The sequence below is a fragment of the Dipodomys ordii genome, unplaced genomic scaffold (genome assembly GCF_000151885.1).
Source record: "Dipodomys ordii isolate 6190 unplaced genomic scaffold, Dord_2.0 Scaffold194, whole genome shotgun sequence".
NCBI lineage: Eukaryota > Metazoa > Chordata > Mammalia > Rodentia > Heteromyidae > Dipodomys > Dipodomys ordii.
The window spans coordinates 563,173-583,184 of NW_012267410.1; the positions used below are offsets into that span (position 1 = coordinate 563,173).

The 20,012-nt window shown below is 43.0% G+C and overlaps 1 protein-coding gene across 1 annotated transcript; it reads right to left on the reverse strand.

Moving 5' to 3' along the window:
• Positions 1 to 4,233: 4,233 nt before the first annotated feature.
• Positions 4,234 to 17,023, reverse strand: LOC105999629 (chromosome unknown open reading frame, human C2orf40). The gene is made up of 4 exons (XM_013034706.1): positions 16,848 to 17,023; positions 10,711 to 10,758; positions 8,030 to 8,187; positions 4,234 to 4,590 (listed from the first exon to the last, which is right to left on the reverse strand). Exons 1-4 carry the CDS (start codon positions 16,924 to 16,926, stop codon positions 4,429 to 4,431), a joined length of 447 nt encoding a protein of 148 aa, XP_012890160.1. The 5' UTR covers positions 16,927 to 17,023; the 3' UTR covers positions 4,234 to 4,428.
• Between the last annotated feature and the right edge of the window lie 2,989 nt (positions 17,024 to 20,012).

Sequence of the window (20,012 nt, forward strand, 5' to 3'; positions counted from 1 at the left end):
TGTGTGTGTGTGTGTGTGTGTGTGTGTGTGTGTGTGTGTGTACATGCACACATTAGGACTAGGGCTTAAACTTAAGGCCCGAATGCTGTCCCTTCTGGAGTTATATACCACTTTCCCTGAAGTGGACCCTGAGATGGGGCCCAAGCTAGTATGATTGCATTTTGAGCTTTGCCTTTGTTTTAGGGATTTTAGACTTGATGGACCCAGTTCCCAGAATGAAAAAAAACGCATCTGGTCCCCCTCCCCTTAACAACCTAACCCACCCTTGATTGTTCAGTTAAAAACTGACCCATAAAGCACATAAGTTGTAATCTTGCTCAACTGGCAGCACCACCTGCTTATGAGAGAAACCCTGCCTTTTACCCGCCAAATTCACATGCCAATTCAAACCAAAATGATAGGATAGTTTAAGCAACTACTATAAGGCAGACTAACTCCATTGGCCACCTGCATGTGGCCTAACATGACTATGACTGTTCAATACTTTCCTGCTGTGGTTGGTTTTGAACCATGATGCTTAGATGTGTCTCTTTCCTGATTGTGTGTGTGTGGGGGGGGGGGGTAGTAACAGCAAAACCACTCAATCCGCAATTAATCTCCGCAGGGGCGGGAGAAGGGGAGGAGAAGGGGAGGTACAACTCACGTCATAAGGCTGTTCAGATTCCAACCAATGGCTGCGCCAGTTTTAAGTCCGAGCTTGCTACCCAAGGATATCATTGGCTTCCCGCCCGAGCTGGGAGTGCCTCGGATTCCCTGGGAAGCTCAAGGAATAGAACAAAGGATGTTAATGGCTCATCTAGGTTGGGGAACACACGTGGTTCAGGAAAGGGCAGAGGTAGGGTTACAAAAGCTAACTAGTTAGGTACCAAGAAAGTCTCATCCACAAGAAGCTTAGTTACATTCATATTTTAAATCCATTCATCATTTACTTCACAGTTTAAGTGAAATACTTTAGCTCATTTTTAATTCCCCATCATATTATTAGATTCATTTGTTGTCTCCCTTACACAGTTTAAGTCAAATACTATAACTCATCTCTAATTCTCCATCATATCAATCACTGGTATGAGCCACTGGTGTCTAGCTCCAGATGGTTTCACCTGAATTCTATCAGCCACTCTGGAAATGTTTTCATTTTTACAGAGAATCTTAAAAGGCCAATTCATTTTATAAGACCAGCCTAACCTAAATGTACCAACTGTCCCACTGGAACAGAACCAAAAAGACAGGGACAGGCCAATCTTATGGATGAGGCAGAAACAAAACTTTCAAACCAGATTTAGCAAGTAGTCAAAAGATGACCAATTAGGCTTATTCTGAAATTTTAATTGCTAGATTTATTTACTTAATGATAGGCTATTTAGTAATAAAAGTCACCATATTAATGAACAGACTTAAAAGGAAATGTTATATCATCTTAATAAAGAAGGGAGAATCTAAGATGGGTGCTGGTGCTTCACACCTGTAATCCTGCCACACAAGAGGCTGAGGTCTGAGGATCACAGTTCGAAGTCAACCCAGGCACATAAGACTCTCATCTCCAATTAAGCAGAAGAAAACCAGAAGTGCAGCTGTGGCTCAACTGGTAGATAGCCAGCCTTGAGTGAAAAAAGCCAAGCAAGAGCATGACTGAGTTCAAGCTCCAGTATCAGCACAAATCAAAATAACTCAATACCCATATTGTAAGCATTAGGCCCACCTTTGGTCCTCAGCTCCACCCAAACTTGAGCTCCTCCCTCCTCTCCCCCCACCCCAGTTTGTAAAGTGCATTTCCAATATACTGTTTTGTGGGTATCACTGTTACAATGGGTCATCCTGTGTCCTTGTTTTAGTGTTTTGTTATTCCCTTCCCCTCCCCAAATTAGACAAATGTATATACAAGATGCATAGTACCAAAATCAAGTACAGTGACAACAGGGGATATACCATAGGGGGAAGAACATACAAAAGAAACAAAAAAAATCACATAGTGCATTAAAACCAACAACAACAATATGTGTCCACCAACAACATCTTGTGTCCATATTTTGGGGTTCATTTCACTTAGTATCATCTTATATGGCCACATGCACATAGTTTTTGAGCTTTTCTGCTCATCTGATAAAATTATCTTAGACATATACTATGTATTGCAAATGAGGGAAACCATGGGACCTATATTTCTTTGTGTCTGACTTACTTCACTTAAAAGTGAGGGAAGTGGGGAGAGAAGGGATAGTGGGAGAATAACAAGGGAGGGGGTAACAATGCTTGATAAGAAATGTATTCATTTGCTTACTCATGTAACTTTAACTCCTGTACATCACTTTTACAATAACATAAAATTTAAAAGTAATTAAAAATAAAACAATAAAAAGAAAAAAAAAACAACAGGAAAAAAAATAAAATACAAAATTACAGCCCAATAATTCAAAAGGAAATTTAGAGTCAGGACACAAAGAGAATCTTGAGCTCACAGTAGCATAATTCATGTTAGCCACCAGGGGGTCACTTACCCAAGTGTCCCTTGGGTAGATAAACAAAATGTGAAATGTTACTCAGCCTGAAAAAAGGAAGTTCTGACACATGCTACCTTGAAGACACTATGTCATGTGAAATAAAGCTAACTCAAAGATAAACACCTTATGTCTACTGAGGAGTAGTCAAAATAGAGACAGGAAGTTGCATAGTGGTTACAGAGAACTGGGGGCCGTGAGTGTGGGAAACTAGTTTTTAACAGGGACAGAACTTCAGCTTGGGAGGCTGGAAAAATTCAAAAGGTACATAGTGATGTACAGGACAAAGTAAATGCATTAAATGCCACTGGTCTGAACACCTAAGACTAGTTAAAATGGTACATTTGGTGTAGTGTATATTTATCACAATGTATTACAGAATGTGATATATATCATCTATATACATATGCATACTTATATAATGTGTGTTTGAATTTTACTCATCCATCAGGAAGAATATTATGTAAATTACAGGGAAATGGATGGACCTTGAAAAGTTACGTGAAGTCAGGCTAAGAGCAACAAAGGGTGCATGCTTTCTATCATAGTGGAAGTCAGATCTAAACTATAAATATATATAAACATATACATTGTCATGTGAATATATACACAAGCACATTAAAGTATAGTATTTTTAGGGGGATTCCAATAATGTAACTCCTTTGGAACTTGTGTGGGGAGGTCAAGGAAAGGGGTGTAGATGTAGAGAGGAAAGGTGGGTAAATGCATTCATACGTGAAAATGGAGCCAGGTACATTCAAGGGACAGGTAGTGTTGGGAGAGATGGGGGAGAAGGAAGAAAACGATGACATTGATCAAGATGAATTGTACTCATAAGCTGACATGTGGAATTAAACCTCTTTGTACAACTACTTAAGTATGATGATGATGATGTTATAGGATTCCCAAGAAAGAAACAGATAAGCTGGTGTTTAATTACCATAAATACTGCTATCTCCAATGTGGAGTACCTGGCTACTTATCCCCTAAGGTTTGTGAATGAAGGTGCATTACAGAGATGATTGCACAGCAATGCCATACAATTTTTCTGATGGAAAAAGCAAAGGTTTTCCTAAGACAGGATCTATGAAAGCAGGGCCTCTGGACCACAAAAATATGGAGAGCCATTCTGAAACACCTCCCCCCACCTCATGCTGTTAAATCTCCTCCTACTACACCTGTGCAGAAGTGCACAGAGCTACAGATGTGCCACAGCTGGAACACACCCTCTCTCATGAGGACCTGCTCAGATTCCTCTTACTCTCCCTCTTCCCACTCCAGTACTATTCATCAGATGTTTAAATAAAAGGCAAAGTGGTTTCTTTAACTTCCTTGAATTCATTGGACAAAATTTTATTGTTTTTCTTAGATGAGCATGGTTCTGTAATCAACTAACCTTCGGGGTATTTTCTGTTGTTCTTAATTTTCTAGGTGATATATTAAATATATCCAGCTTTGACTTGGAGCCTGACCAATGATTATAATCCTCTAAACCATACTCTGTAAGAAGAAACCATTTTCAACTCGATTTTCTTGCTGATTCTAACTTTTGAACTCACTATCCACTGCATTTGAACAAACTGAAACCCTTTGGCTCCCATGCTGTGCTTGGGGCTAGGAGGATTCCTCGTAAGATACAGCAGAGAGGGTCTTCAGACGACATTCCAACTTCAAGGTATGAAGGAAGTAAGAAATCTTGTAGCTTAATTTTTACCTAAATGAATGTTGAGCCTTTTCTTTTTAACAAAATGCTTTATTTCTATTTTTAAATGAGATGCATTGTTAGAGATTTGCATGAACAGGCACTTATATTTGGTGCTTAAACTCTGCTGAGTGACACTGAAATAAAGCGCTTTACACAAGTAGTGTAAGGCATAGGTATGGCTAAAGAGAAACCCTATTGGTTTTCTGCACAGTGAGTGGCCAGGCATGGTCAGTAGTCATCATAGTTGACGCTGGCCCCGTGCCTGAAGCTGTGGGGACTCTGGGGGCCGATGGCAGCATCTTCATCATAATGACGTTGGTAGTAATCGCCATAGTAGTCATGTCCATTCCGATCTCTATTTAGCCAATAGGTGATGTCGTCTTCAAATTTCTATAGGAAAAAAGAAAGATTGAGGATGTACTTACAGCTCTCCTCCATCGTGGTTTTGCTTTGAGGATTAATAACTATTAGATCTATAGCTCTGGGATTGAACTCAGTGCCTGAGCACTGTCCCTTAGCTTTTTAGCTCAAGGCTAGTATGAGTCATAGCTTCATTTTCAGGTATTTTTGCTGGTTAATTGGTGATGAGTCTCATGGACTTTCCTTCCTGGGCTGGCTTCAAACAAAGACCCTCAGATTGCAGCCTCCTAAGTAGTTAGTTAATATTATTTAAGATTACAGGCACAGGCTACTGAAACCTAGCTTAGAAGATGACTTTTTAAAGTTAAAACAATGTTGGTTTCTTTTTCCAATCAAGATTGATATCCAACTGGTAGGTACAGCTGAGCATTCCTGCCCTTCACACCTACTTCAGTAGTTTCTAGAGCTTGCTAATGGATGTGTGCTGAATTTTAGTCCTGTGCTTACTTCAGCTGCTGCTAAAAATACCAAGATTTCTAGGTGGCCTGATTTCCTGCTTTACCCATTAATAGCAGTTACACAAAGTCTCTCTTATCTTTAATCACCTTTTGTTGCCAGATATTATATTGCATTAGCTATTCTCCATATTAAACTCTTCACGCCCATTTCTGATGGCTACCAAAGAAATACAAATTACTGAAGAATGCATATATACACATACAAAATATACATATATATATGTATATGAGTGCATTTTAATTAACTTATTGTCAGTGCAGGGCCTTCAACTCAGGACCTCCAGCTCTTACTTTATTTGCTTGCTCATAGCTGGCACTCTATCACTTGAGCCACACCTCCAATCCAGCATTTTGCTGGTCATTGGAGATAGGAGTCTCATGGACTTTTCTTTCCTGCTGGATTCAAACCATGATCCTCTCTCAGCCTCCTGAGTTGCTTAGAATGATAAGTATGAGCCACAGAATTCAGTCTATCTTATTGAACATTTCAAATATAAGTTCATAACCTAAGGATTCTACAAGTGGCAATGTTTTCACGTAGGACTTAGGGGATCATGCAACTTAAAAATGCTTATGAATTCTTACATGTGGATCTACCTCCACAGTAACTCTGGAAAAAATATCAACTTCAGTAAGAGACAAATGTCACAGAGATGCAAATTATAGTATATGCCCTTTGGACTGCTTAAATAATGAATAACTTCATTCCTATAAGTACTTAGCATCACACACATGGCACAAGGTTTGGCTGTAAATGCTTACCTATTTGCACAGCAAAAGGGAACTTACATTTACTGCCCCAAAAGCCATTTAGGGAGTAACCAATGGGCAGGAATCCATGACACAACCACATGATTTTTTTTATTCAGCCATTAAAAATGAGATATCTAGGCTGAGAACCAGTGGCTCATACTTGTAATTCTAATTACTCAGAAAGAGAAGACCAGAGCTCGCTGTTTGAGGCCAGCCAAGACAAAAAGTGCACAAAACCCCATCTCAATAGAAAACAATTGAGCATGGTAGCTTTCAACTGTCATCCTAGTGATATCAAGGTAAGAGAACCAAGATCTAGTCTGACCTGATCTTTAAACAAAAGTATATCTCAAAAATAAACAGAATAAAAAGTTCAAAGTGTGGCTCAAGCAGTAAAGCAGCTACCTAGCAAGCATAAAGGCCTGAATTCAAGCACTCGTGCGCGCGCGCACACACACACACACACACACACACACAAGAAATATCTAAAGCTTTCTTCTTTATACCCATTGATTACAGCACTTTGGTTACACCTTCTATACACAGCAGGTACCCATTTTAGCTGCCTGATTGCCATCTATGACAAACCCATCTGTCCTGGGAGTGGGGTGCAGGCTTCATGGTTTCCAGTCAATTACTCCTCAGCCAGACTCAGTCTAGGCCTTCAGCCCGGCCCCCGCTCTGAGCTGTTCTTGCACCCTAGGTGGAGTCTGCAATTATAAACCTTCTTTTGTTTTAATTTTCTGGGTTTGTCTACTCAAGTTACTTAGGTGCATGAGCTGTACCATCTTTCTCAAGTGTACTGACAAAGTTTCTCCTAATAGCTACAAAACTCCTCTATTTAATAGTCACTTTTGATTTTTTTGTACGTTTTTAATTGTAAAAATACTGTACAGAGGGGTTACAGTTGCATGAGCAAAGTAATGAGTACATTTCTTATTAAGCATTGTTGCCTCCTCCTTTGTTTTTCCCCTTCCATCCCTTCCCTCCCACTTCCACAACTACGCCCCCCAAGTTGTAAAGTTTGTTTTCAACATGGTGTCTTGTACATAACAATGGGTCAATTTGTATCCCTATTAAAGCATTTTGTTTTTTCCCTTCCCCTCCCTGAATTAAAGAAGTGTATATAACTTTTGATTTTTATCCGACAACTGTATGATTTTTCATACTCATACTGATGTTTTGGACAGGTTTTGATATTTTTTTAAAAAACGTGGCTGTTTTTGGGGACACTATGAGTAATCTTTTCATTTGTTTTGTTTGGTGCTAATCCTGGGGCATGAATTCACCTGGGCACTGTTCCTGATTTTATTTTATTCAAGACAAATGCTACCACTTAAGCCACAGCTCCACTTCCCGCTTTATTTACCTATTTTGGTGGTTGATTAGAGATCATGGACTTTGCTTCCCAGGCTGGCTTTGAACTGCAATCTTGAGATCTCAGCCTTCAGAATAGCTACAGGTATAAACCACCAACCAGCTCCCCGCACTGTAATTTTAAGGCTGCTAAAACAGGGTATGTCTAGCAAATCAATCGTCAAGTTATCGGAGACCCAGGCTTTTGGCTCTTGCCTTCTCTGGACTTGGACTCCCAAATCTCCTAGTGAGAAATTGTATCTCTTGCCCATTCACTGTTGGTTCAAGTAATCTAATGTCTGGATAGCACATGGCACATAGCAGGGCTCAGACATTTGTAATGAACAGCTCTATGCTTTGGATATGCTTTCAGTATGCTGGCCAGGGCACATCTCATGGAAGTTTGGTCCCCAGAAGGCAGTACTGAGGTGGGCAGGGCCTTTAAGAGCTGCAAGGGAACTAGGTCATGAGGCTTTATCCTTCCAAGAGATTATTGCTTGCTTCTCCTCACTCCTTGGAATGGGTTGCTATAAAGCAAGTTCAGGCTTGCCTCCTGCCTCACTGTGTGACCTCTTCTGCACACACTCCTGCTTCGGTGAGGTCATGCACTATGAAGCCCTCACCAGAGCCAAGCATGTCCCTGGACTTTCTAGAACTTCAAGTTCAAATAAGCCTCATTTCTTTATAATGTACCTCATGCTGGGTATTTTGATAGAGCATCAGGTAACAGACAAAAACAAAACAAGAAGCTGAGTTTTTCCATGTTCTGTTTCCCAACCAAGGCCTCCGTTTCCCCAACCTGCCCTGCAAGGTGTCAGCCTCCAGCAGGAAAGCACACCCACCGCTTCGTCGAAGCCCATGTAGAGGAACTGCTGGTACCACTGCTGTACCTCCGGCCGAGTTCGGTCCCACAGCTGCCGCTTGGCACGCTTCAGGCTTCCCAGGAACTCTTTGGCTTTGTTCTCATCCATGGCCACATTTGTCTTAGCTGGAGCAGGTGCTGAAATGGCCAGTTCCCCACCCCAAAGTACAAAGAGTGATTTCTTTTCCAAAAAAAAAAGAGAGTAGTCTTTCCATTATTAGAATTTCTGTGGTTGAACTACTTCTGTTTTCCTGAACTGACCCGGGATGAGCGTGTGCATAGTGTGAAAATTCAGCACGTGTCTAATGCACAATGATCACATCACACTAGCACTTCACCTCCTTAACCATTGGTCACTTCTTACTGTTGGAAAGGTTTGACCTCTTTTCATCTTGTTCTCTATCACATGTCACCCTACTGTGTAGTAGAACAAGAGCCTTTCCTCCTCCTATGTCCTGTATTTTGGCACCTGTTATTCAACCATTTTGTATCACCCTCTCCCACACAATGTTTTTTTTTTTTGCCAGTCTCAGGGCTTGAATTCAGAGCTTTATGCTCTCTTGGCTTGCCCAAGCTCATAGCTAATGCTCTACCACTTGAATCAGGCATCTAGTCTGGCTTTTTGCTGGTTTATTGGAAATAGAACTTCACAGACCTTTCCACCTGGGCTGGCTTCAAACCCCAATCTTCTGAACCTTAGCTTCCTGATCAGCTAGGACTGCAGGTGTGAGTCAACTTCATTCTTACATGCATATGATAAGAGTCAATAGTTTCTCTGTTCTTTATGAGTAAGCTTTCCTATTTGATTACAGCCATGTAAAGAGGCAAGCACTAACAGTCAACTTCTATTTCTTAGGGTAGCAATGAAATTCAGCTCATCCCCTGCAAAACATGCCCACAGCCCAGACTTCAACTACAGCTAGTGTCTTACCCTTTAGAGTCTGCACTCTGGAAACAGAACCAGTGTCTAGTGTTGCATACATCATACCATGTATATTGTATTGTAGCCACAAACAGAAGAGGGTTGGACTTATGAAACAAGGAAGAATAAAGAAACGGAAATGATGAGCCAGGAGCAAGCAGGGATAGAACCACCAGGTTCAGACATTAAGTTGCTGGAGTACACAGCACCCTCTTAAGACTGCTCTGGGCCTTACCATCTGATTGTGGCCAGTTTGGTAGATTGAAGAGTGCCGACTCTTGTTTTAGTAATACTTTCTCTGACATCTTCCCATCACATTCTCATCTGCAGGATGTGCTCAGAGATGCAGCTGTGCCTCTGGACTGGCCCCTACAGTCTAGTTTGTATCCTCTCTCTGCCCTCATCTAGAAAACAGTACTGACAGTCTTTACTTGGGTTCTATCACAAGGAATTCACAGGACAATGAACTAAAGTTTGCTATGTCTGTTAATTAGATGAATAGAATTATCAGAAGGGATCATTGTGTGCTAAAACTCAGAGCCTCCTGCCCTCACTTGGATTTTTTGTTCCAGGCTCACACTGTAAAACTTGAGCCACTCCTTTATTTCTGGCTTTTTGTTGATTAATTGGAGATAAAAGTCTCTCTGGAATTTGTCTGCCCAGGTTGGCTTTGAACTGGGATCCTCAGATCTTTGTCTCCTGAGTAGATAGGCTTATAGGCATGAGTAACACGTGCCTGGCAAAAAGGGATTTAAAAAAAACCTTCAAAGCTTGTAGTCCTGTTCTGTATAGAGTAGGTGCTCAGTATTCATTTCTTGGTGTAAAGGGAGAAAAGGCTGAGGGCAAGCATGCACACCAGGAGTCATAATTATGATAGGTGGAGCCTGTGAGAGCAACACTCACTCCTGCACATTCCCAAAGGCTGCTTTTGAGAATGAGCAACACAGACAGGTAAGCTGCAAAGGATGTTGGGAAATTTCCTGTGGCCAAGAGAGACCACCTGTACTCCAAGCTCCTGTGTGCATGTGGATAGGGTGTCCTTAAAGATCATCTGGTAAGTATGAGAATACATTATCAAGGGTTCCATTTTAGGAATTTTCCCATAAGTGAAGAGGGAGGAAAATAAGGTATTAAATGGCCAGATTAGAAATGTGTCACACACTGTTATTTCTGAAATACTTAGTCTTACTGAGTTAGAGTCAGAGGAGGAGAATGATGTTCATGAGACCACACAATAGAGCCAGTTGACCTAACTGGTGTCAACTGTCCCGTATTTTGTGATGCCCAGAATGTTCTATTTCCATGACATCCCACTGCTGTCTATCACATAGATCTTAGGAACATTTTTTTCCACAAGTTACAAACATAAGGATTTCTTGTGTCGATCACATTCTCCAATTGCTAACTGGATGTGAGAGTATATATAATGTTTATCCATGTATTCCCCACCAAGTAAGGTTCAATGTGCTCTGACTGTGTGCCCTAAGTCCAGTCATGATCTCAGACGTTCTTCAGAGATCTCCATTGTCAACAGCTCTTGGGAAAACAACCTCCAAACATTGACCACAATAATACTTACCTAATAAAAATACCACACCACATACCACAGAGGAAGTCCCTCAGACCTGAAAATCTTCTAAGGGAGATTTTTGATTCTCCAAACACAAAGCACATTGTATATTCCAAGGCATTTTCCCACTGAAAAGACTGCATCCTTGCCCGTAACAAGGCACATTTACCTTCTCGTTTCTGAAGCATCTGCTTGAGTTTATTCCCACTTATGCCACCTAAAAGAATGAAAATAGAAATCAGTTTCAGAGTTTCCCTGTTGCCTATCATGTATGAGATGCAAAAATCAGAATTGGAGATAAGGACCTCGGGTCCCTGTCTTGGTTGAGCAACTCAGCAAGATTACAAGATTTAATGTTTCTTGCATACTTCTTCAGAAAAAGCAATCCAGAGAGCTTGTGGCTAATATTGATGACAGTAACTTGGGATGACCAAAGGCATTGCCACTTCAACTACTTCCTAGAAAAGGTGACATTATCTTTTAACTCTGATCTCTTAGGGCCTGCCATCAGTCACATGTACCACACATGTACTGAAAATGTCTGCTTCAAGATGGAAGGAATCCAATTGTGTCTCCCAATCCCTATCTACCCAGGACCTCCAAATGCAAACTTATTTGGACATAGGGTCTTTGCAAGTGTAATTTGTTAAAGAACTCAAGATGTGGGTATCCTGGATATAGAGTGAGCTCCAAATCCAGTGACTGGTGTCCTTGTAAAGAGAGGAGAAGATATAGACCGGGCAGCCCTGACATACAGAGCCTGGCAGAAAGGGGATTTAGGCCACCACAATCTTTGGAACATACCTGTTAGCTTGTTCTATATAATCTCTTGATTATAGCATCCCATAATCAAGTATTATTAGGACTACTTGTTATAATGGTTTTTTTTAAAAAGTTTCTAATCATTCTGGCCATTTTAATAGAAAATAATATTTCTGGCCTGAAAGAACATGAGCTGGTATGAAGGCCTTACAGAAAACCTCTGTCCTTAACTGTTTTCTAGAGGAACAGGGCTTATCTCATGAAGGTTAGGATCCAAGGCCCTGAGGAACCTTTTTGCCCTTAGCATCCCAAGTAGGGGACAGAATACCTACAGGGCCAGGAACTGGAGTCTGGGCTGCTCAGGATGCAAAAATGCATGGAGATAGGGGTACCTGCCTTCTGGGCAGGCTCTTCACCTCTTGTTCTATGGACAAGTTCCAGAGGACTGAAAAAGGGTTAGAATCATGTTTGAGTCTGCAAAGGTACAATTTTTAGAGAAAACAGGAGTTTTGCCAGAACTTCAAAGTGTCTGGATCCCAAAGATGAGTAAGAATCCTTGCTTTGAGCTGGGTGAATTGCTGGGTTTCATTTAGCAACACACACACGCACGCACGCACACACACACACACACACACACACACACACACCCTCATTGTTTTATTTGTCAATTATACATCAGTGAAGTTGGAATAATTATCTTATCTACATTTTTTTGTTCTGGTACTAGGGCCTTATATTCTTGCTTAGCCTTTTCACTCAAGGCTGGTGCTCTATCACTTGAGCCACAGCTCTACTTCCAGCATTTTTTTGGTCCCTCATGGAGTTTGAACTGTGGGCCTGCGTGCTGTCCCTCAGCTCTTTCAGCTCAAGGCTAGCACTCTACCACTTGAGCCACAGCACCACTTCTGTTTTTCTGGTGGGCTATTGGAGATAAGTCTCATGGAGTTTCCTGCCAGGGTTGGCTTTGAACTGCGATCCTCAGATCTCAGCTTCCTGAGTAGTTAGGATTACAGGCATGAGCTGCTGACTCCTGGCTCTACTTCTAACTTTTTGCTGGTTAATTGGAGATAAGATTTTCTGGGGTTTTCATGCACAGGCTGGCTTCAAATCTTTTTTTTTTTTTTTTTGTCGGCCATAGGGCTTGAACTCTGGGCCTGGGTGCTGTCCCTCAGCTCTTCAGCCACAGCGCCTCCTCCGGTTTTTTGGTGATTTATTGGAAATAAGAGTCTCAGGAACTTTCCTGCCTGGGCTGGCTTTGAACCTCGATCCTTAGATCTCAGCCTCCTGAGTAGCTAGGATTACAGGCCTGAGCCACCAGCACCCAGCCGGACTGAAATCTTGATTTTCAGAACTGTCTCTTGAGTAGCTAAGATTATAGGTGTGAGCAACTGGTGCCCAGCTTAGTAAAGTAACGTTAAAAAATTAGCTAGGTGCTGGTATTTCATGACTATAATCCCAGCTCTCAGGAGGCTGAGATCTGAGTCATGGTTCAAAGCTTTCCTGGGAAGAAAAGTCTGTGGGACCTTTATTTCCAGTTAACGACCATAAAAACAAAAGTAGCAGTATGGCTGAAAGTGGTAGAGCACTAGCCTAGAGCAAAAAGAGCTCAGGGACAGCACCCAGGCCCTGAGTTCAAGCCACACAACTGACCAAAAAACAAAAAAATCTATTAAACAATTACCTATGTTATTTTGGAGAAAAACTGCATTCTTTGCTAAGAATCAACATCTGGCTCTTGAAGACTATCTGCACAGGTATTTTGTTAGTGTGTCTGGTGTTTACAAAACTTGAAATTACACATCTGTATCACTCACACAGCCCATGATGCATACACAGTAACCACCTGACCTATTAGCCCCAGCTGGAGACTGGCACTGGGACCTCTACCTTCTGACCCCTATTCAATTAGTAGTAGCTCCTAGCTACTCAGGAGGCTGAATCTGAGGATCATGGTTTGAAGCCAGCCTGGTCAGGAAAGTCTATGATACTTTTTTTCCAATTAACCATCAAAAACTTGGAAGTGGAGCTGTGGCTCCAGTGGTTGAGTGCTAGCCCAGCATACACACACACACATACACACACACACAAACACACACAAACACATACACACACAGAATAATGGTAGCAACCAGTGAACTGACTGGCCTCGCCTTTGTGATGGGACAGGGAGACTAGAACTAGAACTTACTGCTTCCTGTTTCTCACCCATATGGCTTCCTAGTGATGTGTGAGTACAGTGGCTACACCTTCTGGCTATTCCAGCACAGCTCTGGTTTTATTTATTGTCTTGATAAATTAATGATAGTGCTTCTGTTCTACCTCAGACATGTTCTAGCTTGAACAACAGCTTTTGTGGTTACCTGATTTCAGAGGATAAATGGCATGGAAATGGCTTGGGAAGAATCTCTGAGGTCCATGCTGAAGGATCAGGGACAGAGTTGGTTTTTGTTCTCACATCTTGCACAGTAGGGCTGAGGGCTCCTGGGTAGGGAGCTGAGATGTTAAGTGTGGTGTGAAGCAGCCTATGGGGAGACATGGTGACTTCTACTGTCTGTGGCCAGGTTGAGCTACAAGCCATGCAGCTATTTAAGAAGCAAGGGCATAAGGCTGCATCGATGAAGGATAGCACCTGACACAGGTAGATGTCCCTCTCTGCTCTGATTGCACAGTTCAGGCCTCTTCTCTACTTTTCATATCATCTCACTTGGAGAAGGTCATGGAAAATCCAGAGCTGTGTTGGAAGGAGAACATCTAGAGCAGATAGTTGAGGGCCTAAGCCCTCAAAAACAAAGGCATTTGAGATTTCATCAAGAGAAGTAAAACTTCTAGGAGGAAAGCTGTGATTCTGAGGGGCCACAGGACCATGGAGTTGAGGGGTTGATGTAGTACCCAGAGAGGAAACAGGTCCCAAGTGTCTCATTAAGAGTCTCTTAAGGATCAAGATGCATTGTAGTCATAATCTGCTTTGGTAAATGGTAACTCTTTTGTACAACTACTTAAAAATATTTTTTAAAAACTTAAAAGTATTTCTTGAAAGCCAGGTGTGGTAATCCCAGAACTCAAGGAGCTGAGACAGAAGAATCTTAAGTTCCAGGACAGTCTGGGGTACATAGTAAAACCTTGTCTCTAAATAAATAAATAGTGCTGAGCACTGGTGGCTCATGACTGTAATCCTAGCTACTCAGGACACTGGGAACTGAGTACTGCAGTTCTAAACTGCCTTGAGGAGAAAAGTCCATATAACTATTCTCAATTAGTCACCAAAAGCCAGAAATAGAGCTGTGGCTAAGTAGTAGAGTGCCAGTCTTGAGCAAAAAAAAAGCTAAGGGACAGCACCTAGGCCCTGAGTTCAAACCCCAGTACCAGAGCACACACACCTGCACATGTAGGCACATACAAACGCACACAAAACACCAAAAAAGAGAGAGAAAGGAACAATACAAAATATCTCTGCATAAATCAACAGCATCGAACACCTCATTAGTCAAATGCAGAGAAAACCATCTCCTAAGATGGGTGGGAGGGCTCGGAAATGCTATTTCCCTTCTAAACTTCAGAGTCATTGAAGGGATCTAAGAACATATTTGTGAAGGTAGACAGATACATCTCTTGACACTAATATTAGCATTCATAAATAGCTTCATATTTGTTGATCTCTAACAAACCACAGAGCAGTGCACACAGAATTAAATAGCACCTCTCCATCTGTTTGCCTTCTTAAGCAAAAGTGTTTAAGAGTTAAGGAATGAAATGTGTTCTGATGTGGAAACAGACCTTGGGTTTGAGCATTTCCCTTAAGAATGCAATGTCTGCAGCAAGTGCATGTTACTATTGCTCCAGAGATGAGAGTTCATCTCAGCTCTGCAACTCAAAGGCATGCCAAGACCTTTCTGGTGCTCTACCACTTGGACTCTGCCTCCAGTCCAGATTTTTGGTAGTTAATTGGAGATAGACTTTTCTGCCTGGTCAGGCTTCTAACCTCAGTCCTCTGGAGCTCATCCTCCTAAATAGCTAGGATTACAGGCATGATCTACAAGCCCCTGGCTTCATCAAAATTAGTGTGTGTGTATGTGTGTGTGTGCATGCGCGTGCATGCGCACGCGCATGCGCACATGCACAAATGTGCTTGTGTGCACACACATGAGCCAGTGCTGGGGTTTGAACTCAAAGCCTGGGCACTGCCCCTGAGCTTTTTTGCTCAAGGCTAGTGCTCTACTACTTGAGCACAGCTCCACTTCTGGCTTTTTTGGTGTTTAATTGGAGATGAGAATCTCACAAGCTTTCTTGCCCAAGTTGGCTTCCAACCATGACTCTTGGAACTCTGAGTCATTAGATTTACAGTCATGTGCCACCAACACCCATTGACAATAATATTTTAATGGGCTTTTATTGTTAACTTTTTGGCATATACAAAATAAAAGATGAGTACTAACCATAAATGGCTTATACCCAGAGCCCACAAAACCTTATTTATATGTGTTTTTATTTTTTTTAAAGTAAGCAAAAAAGGGGGGGATGTCTTCAAATCACCCAGTGGGAGACTACTGATTAGCTTTGCCAGTGGTTGTCCCTTAGAACACTAATCCTGACAATGGGACCAGGATCTTGGTGATGTGGGTGACCTTGTGGTTCCCATCCTAGAACTGCTACTATTTTTCCCTCCACTGGACTCAACTTTGCATAAGCAAAATGCAGATTCAGAGAGATCCCCTGGGAGTCCATCTACATTGGGCAGTGCCCAGCTACTTCACATAGTGGGACCAGCGCCAGTCTCTGGAGCTTGGCTGGGTCACTTAGCTCCTGCCAAGCCTAGAACCCTTTACCAGTGCACCTGGGGATCACAGTGCCTGTATGTTAGAGGTGTAAGTGCTCCTGAGCATCTGAGATCACTTGTGACAAGGATCTCAGAACCACATGTCCTTTCTGATTGTAGTGTAGAAGGTGCAGTCAGCCAGTCTCCAGGGTTCTGATGGTTGCATCCCCACCCACTTAGGGATGGGTGTGCAATGTGAATGCACTTCTAACGGCAGACACAGAATTCTCAGACTTGCCAGCCAATTCAACAAGAGCTCTGCCAAGCAGAAGTTAAGCACTAACCCTTTAAGAGGGTTCACCTATCTGGGGCGTGAGGCCTGCGCTCAACTTTGCAGATTGGAACAAGGTGGGCTCTGTTCCCCGGAGATGCCTGAAGGCAGTCTCTCCACAGCAGGGACGTTGCCACTTGGAGCGGACATTACTCCTCCGTCCTTTCCATGTTAAGCATGGAAGCTTCCGTGGGCACACTTTAAACCCCTGTTCCTCTTTCCCCCCGAGTCTGAGACCCTCACCTGGACCTTGGGTCCCTCACTATCTGTCCCCGTGCGCACCAGTTTGTGCTCATCCAAATGCAAAATCCTAGACTTGCTTCCTCTATGGCCTTGGCCCAGCAGTACCTAAAGATGTGTCCCTACACCCACACTCCATCTCCAATCTCCTTTCCAGGGTACCCAGGCAATACCACCCATAGCCAACTCCACCATTGTCAGCCTGGCATGGAACACTCACCTGGACCCAGGCACAGCAGCAGCAGCAATGCCAGCCCGGTCAGGGCCAGGATGGCGGGCCGCGCGGAGGAGGCCGTCATGGCAGCAGTGTGTCAAAAGAGAGAGGGGCGCACAGGGAGCAGCTACTGGAAAGCTGGGTGCCTGAGACCTCAGCGCAGGCAGGCAGGAGCAGCTGCAGGAGCTTTCAGTGTCCTTGCAGGGGGGCGGGGCTCGTCGGGTGGGCCACAGGCCAACAGGCCCCTGGCCAACTTCAGCTCCAAGCAACCAGACCAGCACCGCCGGAGCTGCGCTTGCGCTGACCCTGCGGTGAAGCGCAGGGAGCAGGGGCCTGTGCCCTGCATTGCCAGCAGCCAGAGTGGCAAAGATGAGGTAGGATCCCGTGGTGTCTCAAAGGACTGCAGGCATGCAGGAGCTCCCTGCGCTCAGATCTCCTCCGGCTCCCCTTGTGTCCCCACCCCCATCTCCATCAGTCAGGCGCTGCTGATGGCTCTCTGGTCCTCAGTTCCAGGGCCAGTCCTCCTTTGGCTTCCCCATCCTGCTGGTTCTGGCTCTGGCCTTGCTCCTGCCTTGGCTTATGAAACAGCCTATGGAATTTCCTTCATTCCTGAGCTGTATTAAAGCTGGCTTTGGCAGGACTGTGTTTTGGGGGCTACTTTGAAAGACTTCACAGTCCAGATTCATAGCTGCAGTCCAGGAAAACATCTCACCTCAATCCACTGTGGTCTAAAAGCCTTTGAGAAACCAGAAACCTGCTGCCTGCAGCTGTAAGCAAAGCCACTGCTGTCCCTCTCCAGTGTGGTCTGTCATTCCCATCTTCCCCTTACTCCCCTCCACTCCCAACACCCACGCCTAAGGGACTTGAAGGGGAGGCAGATAAGGACACAGACTACAACTTAGAACTAGGCCTGATCCCAAAGAGAGGACTTAGAAAAAGTAGTAGGTAAGAACAAAAGCCAGGTCAGGAGCTCCACTGACTCAAATCTGTAATTCTACCTACTTAGAAGGCTGAGATCTGAGGATTGGTTCCATACCAGCCCAGGTAGACAAAATTATGACACTCTTATTTCCAGTTAACTGGCAAAAAAGCTAGATGTGGAGGTGTGGCTCCAGAGTGACAGCCTCAATCAAAATAACCAAGGAAGACCACAAGGCCCTGAGTTCAAGCCCCAGCATAGGCACCAAAAACAAAATGTCTAAGACAGGATGGGAGTGTAGCTCGGTGGTTACAGCCTTGCCTAGTATGCCTAAGGCCTAGGCTTCATCCTAGCAACACACACACACACAGACACACACACAGACACAGACACATAGACACACAGACACAGACACACACACACACACACACACACACACGGATCCCATCAGCTTTGAGTGGCTCACCTACCTTCTTTCCAGCAAGGCTTCCTTTACCAGATCTTTACTTTACCTGATGGAAAATGACGTTGTAAGACCTTCCCATGTAAGATCTTCTGCAGCAGCCTCTCTTTTCCACCTGGTTTCTTGTGCTCAGTGCTTACTGCTTCACCCAAGGATGCACTTGGGCTCCTCCAGCAAGTCTTTCACCTTTGAGAAAGCACAGGTAGATGGTGGCAAGGGAAGAAGGTAAGATGAGAGCGAAATGTAAAACAACGATTTGGAGGCAAAGGCTCGGCAGGGTGCCAAGAGGATGGGGAAGATAATGTCGCATGTCAGGTTATCATAGGAAGTGCCAGTAATCTCCTGAGGAGATTGGATCTTGAAAGTAAGTGGACATATATTTACTTTTGCCTGAGAACAGAGCTCTCTTTCTGGAAGGATGACAATCTACTTCTGGTGTTATTATCCCACATTGTCAGATTGAGCTTCCCAAATAACATCTCGACATAGTGTCACTACCTCAGAATGCCATAGTGATGTCCAAGCCTTTCCCTTAACTTGTAGTAGATAAAAGATAACAGAAAAGCAGTGCTTTTGTCCCTTAAGGGTCAGCAGATGAACACAACCTTAGCAAATTCTGCATAACTAACATCACAGGACAGAAGACAGGACCTGATATGGAACTGCCACTGGTCACAAGAGGCTTCAAAGACAGCACTGGGTCCATACAGTGAAACATCCTGGCTTTACTGACTCGTAAGCCAACAGCAAGACAGATGTAACCATAAAATGGGTTCCATTTCAACGCTGTTAATTCTTTGTGTGTATGTGTGTGGGAAGACAGTTCCTAGGCTTGAACCCAGAGTCTCACAATTGCTTTGCTTGATTACTTAAGTGGCATTGTACCTCTTAAGCCATGCATCTAGCTTTTTACTAATTACCATAGACTTTTCTGCCTGGGCTGGTCTTGGACCACCAGCTTCCATATATCAACCTCCTTAGTAACATAAGCTATTATGACCTGACTAAATTTGTTATTATTGTTTTTAAATAAAAAACCTTTTATTTTTATTTCAATAATATTATTTTGCATAATCATATGCACATAGGCATTGTACCTCTGTTCCTCTCCTGAGTGTCCTCTTTTGGTCTCATTGTGTGTGAATGCCTATGGTCCTGTATCATTTATTATGTCTTGTTATTTCAGATATAGCTTCCACACTTGAGAGCAAACTTGGACGATTTGTCTCTCTGAGGTTGGCTTGTCTCACTTAACATGATTTGTTTTAGGTCCATCCATTTCCCTGAAAGTGACATAATATTATTCTTTCTAATGGCTGTGTAAAATTTCATTGTGTACAGGTACCACATTTCTTTGGATCCATTTATCTATTGTAGGACATCTGAGCTAACTAAAGTTGTTGTTTTTTGTATGTATGAAAATGGTATTCTGGTTATTTTTTAAAGTTCCTGTTAGAACTATATACTAGAGTATATATAAGTAAGTGGTACAGTGTAGGGGATTTGCCTTAAAGTACTTATGAAAAATCTGGGCACTGATAGCTCATACTTGTAATCCTAGCTACTCAGGAGACTGAGATCTGAAGATTTCACTTTAAAGCCAGTCCAGGCAGAAAAGTTTATGAACTCTTATCTCCCATTAAGCACCAAAAAATCCAGAAGTCAAGGTATGGATCAAATGATAGAGTAACAGCCTTGAGTGAATAAGCCAAGAGCCTCTGAGTCCAAGTCCTACCACACACACACACACACACACACACACACACACACACACACAGAGTTAATTGGG

Coding starts and splice junctions, on each gene's coding strand:
- LOC105999629 (XM_013034706.1), bottom strand. CDS start 16,926: ATGACGGCCTCCTCCGCGCGGCCCGCCATCCTGGCCCTGACCGGGCTG. Junction 10,759..16,847: donor GCTGCTGTGCCTGGGTCCAG/GTGAGTGTTCCA, acceptor TCATTCTTTTAG/GTGGCATAAGTGGGAATAAA. Junction 8,188..10,710: donor GATGCTTCAGAAACGAGAAG/GTAAATGTGCCT, acceptor TGGCCATTTCAG/CACCTGCTCCAGCTAAGACA.